At 35.7% G+C, this 5828-nt stretch overlaps 1 protein-coding gene across 1 annotated transcript; it reads right to left on the reverse strand.

Annotated features, from left to right (window-relative positions):
* Nucleotides 1–3915: 3915 nt before the first annotated feature.
* Nucleotides 3916–5576, reverse strand: LOC143612350 (zinc finger protein CONSTANS-LIKE 16-like). Its single transcript, XM_077086359.1, has 2 exons — nucleotides 4502–5576; nucleotides 3916–4324 (listed from the first exon to the last, which is right to left on the reverse strand). Exons 1-2 carry the CDS (start codon nucleotides 5540–5542, stop codon nucleotides 4124–4126), a joined length of 1242 nt encoding a protein of 413 aa, XP_076942474.1. The 5' UTR covers nucleotides 5543–5576; the 3' UTR covers nucleotides 3916–4123.
* Between the last annotated feature and the right edge of the window lie 252 nt (nucleotides 5577–5828).

The following is a 5828-nucleotide window of genomic DNA, read 5'->3' on the forward strand; positions in this document are numbered from 1 at the left end:
AGGCAGTAATAAGAATTATCAGATACTTGAAAGGAACAGTGGGCCATGGAGTTCTTTTTCAACAAGCATCTTAATGTACAGGTATATACTGATGCAGACTGGGCAGGAGATCAAGACGATCGAAGATCTACATCAGGGTATTTCACTCTAATTGGCGGAAACTTGGTAACTTGGAGAAGCAAAAAACAAAAGGTAGTAGCTTTATCTAGCGCCAAAGCTGAATTTAGGGGGATTGCATGAGGCTTGGCAGAAGTTATATGAATCCACAAACTTTTGACTGAAATCGGTTTCCCTCCAAGCGAAGCAAGCAAGATTATGTGTGATAATAAAGCCGCAATACAAATATCAGAGAATTCGGTCCAACAAGATCGTACAATACACATAGAGGTTGATCGAAATATCATCAAAGAGAAACTTGAAGCTGGAATTATAGATGTGACATTTGTCAATTTCGGGTTATTTTATACTTGTATTCTTAATGTAAACCCGACCCGTTTTGTTTCCCGAACCTTTCGATATTATCAAAATGATGAATTGTATGTTAAATATTTGTTTTATAGTTGTTGGATAAAAAACACCCTTTCCGGTTCTTAAAATTCCCCGAAAACGCTCAAAACGAACTCCAGGGACTAAAACTACCAAAATGGAGACTTGAAGGACCCATTTGTAGTTTGTGCTTCTTGGGTCTATAACCAACCCATTTTCATGAAACACCCTTTATGAAAGACCCATTCAACTTACTCTATATATACACACCCATCTTCTTCATTTGTGCTTGCTCATTTCTTCATTTCTCTCTCAAATTCTTGAATTCTAAGGTTGTTCTTCATAAGCTAATCTTTCATTTTAACTAACTTCTCAACACTTAAAGCTTGATGTTACAACATATATATAATATACACTCCTTGTTTACCTTCGGTCTTTCATTTCTCCGGTCTCGGCCGGTTGAAATATCGGGCTAGTAAGGCAAGGTTACATGGAGGACTTTGTAGTCCTTGTTTATATATTTAACAAATCTAACCATATAATTTGTTATACTTGATTAACTTCTACATATTTTAGTTTATTGTTCATATTTGTCAAGTTCCATGGTATTGGGTATGTGGTGACTAGCCTCGGTTTCATCCTGAGTTGAGAACCGAACCAAAAACCGAACTTTTGTTTAAAAGCATTATTGTTAACTTTTTGAATGTAAAACTTGAGTATTATTATTTATAAGTTATTTTACAAGTTCCATGGTAATTGGGTATGTGGTAACCATCCTCGGTCTTATTCCGAGTCAAGGACCGAACCAAAAACCGAATTTTTGTTTAAAAGCTTTATTGTTAACTTTTTGAATGTAAAACTTGAGTATTATTATTTATAAGTTATTTTACAAGTTCCATGGTAATTGGGTATGTGGTAACCATCATCGGTCTTATTCCTAGTCAAGGACCGAACCAAAAACCGAACTAAACCGAGTTCACTCGCTTAAGACACACAAGTGTGTTTTTAGCCACCAAAACTCATATTTTTCTTCAAGATTATATTTTAAATCAATTTTAGTTAGTTTCTAAACATACTTGGCATGTCGGTAACCAACTTGATCTTATAACAAGTTCGAACCGATAAGGTCGTATACTCGCTTAACGAACGTTAAGGTTCTTCACAATAGAACTACATACTTGGTTAAGTCTATTTTGATTTTATTGAGTTATCTCATAACATTTATTATTTTGGGAAGTTAACTGTGAGCTTGGTCAATTATCAAGTCTCGAACCGACAAACCCGAACACTCATTTAAACCTCGTTTTGGGTATTCTTATAACCAAGGGTTTTGCAATATCGCATTTTAACCCACATTATTACTTAACATAGGTTGAGTAAAAAAAAGAAAAAAACTAATGAATAGAATACCGAGACCCGGTTTCGAGTAAACTTATTTTACAAAACTCGTTTCTTTAATTTCTCAAATATCTACATTTTAAATCCTAAACTTTATTTATTTACTTTATTTGTCATGTATTTTATTTTAAACCCTTCCAAGACTACCTACTAACACAGAACCCGTTTAATATAGGTCTTGCTCGTTAAACCGATCTCTCCGATTATTCACGACACTATCTTTCAAGTTACTTGTTAATGTGAGTACTTTTTCATCCCCCGTTTTCCATCTTTCATTTTGGGGGTGGCATTGCATACTTATTCAAATTCAAATGATTTATACTTGAGTCTTAAACCACAACACGTATTGTATATGTTTACTTAAATAAATGCTCGATTTGGTGTTATATGCTTTACATGATTATGTGCAAATTCTTGAATGCTAAAGCGGGTAGCCTCTTGAATGCTAAGGCGGGTAGCCTCATCAAAGTATGATCATACGTTAATTCCGAGTATATATGGTATCCCCATATAGAAAGGTGTCGTCAATGTATTCTTATTGACGACTTCATTATTGTCGTCAATGTATTCTTATTGACGGTTTTATTATCTAAATTGTTGCTATTATTTATTGTTTTCATATACTAGTTGTGGATTTCATACTATATACTTATTGTCCAAAACTATGAAAATTGCTCACCAACCTTCGTGTTGACAAACTCTATTTTATGCAATGTTACAGGTTTGATGTTAGCTTGATTGGATTACTTGAAGAAACTTATTATCTTGACTTTAGGATATTAGAAAATAAAAGAACAAGCTATTTGTTTATCTATCTATTTGGCATTTTGTATGAACAATTGTTGTGTTATTTATGATAATATGGATTTAAATGAGTTGTTTAATTATTGTAACTTTATAGTGTCATTGTGCAATGAGCAATCATGTCGCGCCTCGATGTTTCCGCCTTCATTGCTCAGGGTGTGACAGTAGAGTTACCGTTCATCCGATCAGAAGACCAATTAGCAGATATACTAACGAAAGCCGTCAATGGAAGAGTATTCAACAATTGTCTTAGCAAGTTGAGTATTGGAGACCCTACTACTCAACTTGAGGGGGAGTGTTAAAAAAATAAAATAAATAAAAAAGACCAAAAGATCAGTTTGTTACCTCATTCCTTTCTTGGAAGATATCACAACAAAAAATTAGCAATCAAAGAGCCGTTGCAAGAATTAAGGAATTCACAATTTTCAATTATTGTACTTCCATCTTTGAACCATGGCCATATTAGTTATTCTGTAGTTTTTCATTTTTTGTATGTAGAGAATACAATTAACAAAATCAATTCTGAATTCCTTTTCAACTCAACCAAGTGGCAAAGCCAAGAATTTTTTTCTATGGTTTCGAGATTTTTCGGTGCTTGGTTTTTTCCGGCGTCAAAGTTTTCGGACCCGAATGGATCGGGTCGATCGTTTGGCCAAACAAATAAAACTCAATATCATTATCATAACAAAAGTACATTGTCGCTGTTTTCGGGCCCGAACTAGCGAAGGAGGCGATAATCTGGTCGATAGAAAAGAAATTCATCGGTCGTTGGTTTTGGCTTTTTTTTGTTTAATTTTTGTTTAGGTTTTATGCTTAATGTTAATTAGTTGGGCTAACTATCAGATTCTACTAATAATTTTGGGCCTTTTTTTTATAATCTATATATTGTATATGTGTTATTATTGACTCGTTTATAATGTTTGTTACTAATTTTTATAGTTTTCTTAAACACTTTTTATATTTTATCAAAAAAATATTCGTAACTAAAAATATTTGAAGTCAAATTTTCATTATCAATGAGTTCGAATATCTTTTTAAAATGATATTGGGTTCGCTTGCCGAAAAAGATTGGGTTCGCTCGTTAATCGTACCTATATATATAAAACCGAAAAATGACCGGGTTCAGCCGAACCCGGTGAAACATGTGGCTCGCCACTGAGTTCAACTCAAGTTGCAACTATATATATGCTTCTTTATAATCATATACATCGTAGATCACATGAAATATGAAACAAAACCACATATATACCATATAATACTACAAATTTAAAGAACTAATTACCCTTCCAAGTCTTGCCAAGAAAATAAGCAAATTTGGAAGGTTTGTAGTAGGAAAACAACATACTAATTATGAACAAAGCCTATTTGTTCTTGGATCTAGTTCTTGAATCTTGATAACATTAGTTGAAAACTAGAAGTTGCAATAGGTTCTTGATCAAATGTTTCTTTTCACAAATCTCCCTTTCATTCTTGGCCTTTTCTCAGCATTTAGTTTTCGCACTTCGTATCGTATCTTCTTCGAGAACAATCTTGTTCTTCTTTTTTCTCTATACCTTGACACTCTAGCTTCTCGTCCACCATCGCTTCCTCCTACACCTCCGAATGGCGAATTGCCATTCCCCACCCATTGTAACCCCTAATACATTAAGCGAATACGTACTTAGTTAACAAAAAATTCAATAAGAGAAATAGGTCGATACATGGACAGATAGATAGACAGACATAGAGACAATACTGACAAACAGTCAGAGATAGACAGACAGACAGATAGACATGACAAATATTTAAAGAGTAAATAGTGAGAGATGAGCACCATGAAATCCGGCCAGGAACCATCAGAATTGAGTTTGGGTCGGGTTCCATTCGTCCAAGGAGAACCTTGATCAGCCCAACTATTAATCACATCTTCGTAATTAAGCCTCAAAGTTATGCTTGATGTTCTCGTCCTCGGGTTATCGCATTGATCGCTTGACGCCATCATATTATGCTCCCCCGCGATGTCGACCACCACTTTCTTCTCCTCCTCTTTAATCATCATGGAGGTATCACAATCAAAGTCCCAATTATCTAATGTTTCCCTTGTTGCTTCCAAATCAAAACCTATAAGTTCTTCTACTTCTTTATCTTCAACTTTCACTCTATTTTCATCAAAGCAAACTCCTATGTAGTTAGAATTATCTTCATCATCTTTATAGTTATTGGTAAGCCCCAAATCTTCAATTCGGCACGATGTATCATCAAAGCCCTTCCCTAATAAGCTTTCAACATCGGCAGCAAAATCCATAAGCTCCAAATCATCATTTGGAAGATCAAACCCTTGAAGATCATCCAAATCACATGCATCATCTTCTTTCTTGCTTTCCCCTACAAAATTCAAGCTCCTACCTTTTTCACTAGAATCATTACACAGTTCACTTTCAAAAAGATCATAGACCGGAACTCGATACAAAAGTTCGTCTTCTTCGTCGTCATCATCAAGCAATGATGCTTCTAGAATGCCTATTTCAGGAACTAAAGCCGCCCCCGAGCTCACTCCATCGTTCTTTACATCTAAGTTATGAGAACACTTAGTTCGTTGTCGTGGGGTGCGTGCACGACGGGTGAACCCTTGGTGCCAGGTTGGTTCAAGCGATGGCTCGCCTGAACCAAAGAGCTTAGAGGGTGCTGTCTCTAGAAACACCCTCTCATGCCGACCAGCTAACTGGTTAGCTGAGTGCACCGAGGCATCACAGCTTTGGCAAAGGAAAGCGTCATCAGCAGGGCAATACCATCTTGCCCGCCTGCGCACACAGCTGTCGCAAGCCCTAGCTGTTTTGCCTCCTACCGCATTCGCGGTTTTCTTTGCAACAATCATGAGGATTTATTTACCTAACGACTAAACGAAAGAAATCAAAATGGAAAAAAAGAAAGCAAGCAAGAAAGTGGTACGAATAATAAAACTAGCTTAATTATACTAGCTAAATAAAATTTCAAAAGTGTAGTGCGAGGGCCTGTTGAATTGCATATATATATATGGAAACAGTGTGATTAATCTAAATTTATAATCACTGATTGCTTGTTGGTCCCCAAAAGTCACGATTGTGATTGCATGGCTCGAGGGGTCGCGTGTTAGTGTGGTGGGGTTCATTGATAAGAAGGAA

This window comes from Bidens hawaiensis, unplaced genomic scaffold (assembly GCF_021521415.1).
Source record: "Bidens hawaiensis isolate Kalapana, Puna unplaced genomic scaffold, B.hawaiensis_p1.1 tig00002236_1, whole genome shotgun sequence".
In the NCBI taxonomy this organism is placed as follows: domain Eukaryota; kingdom Viridiplantae; phylum Streptophyta; class Magnoliopsida; order Asterales; family Asteraceae; genus Bidens; species Bidens hawaiensis.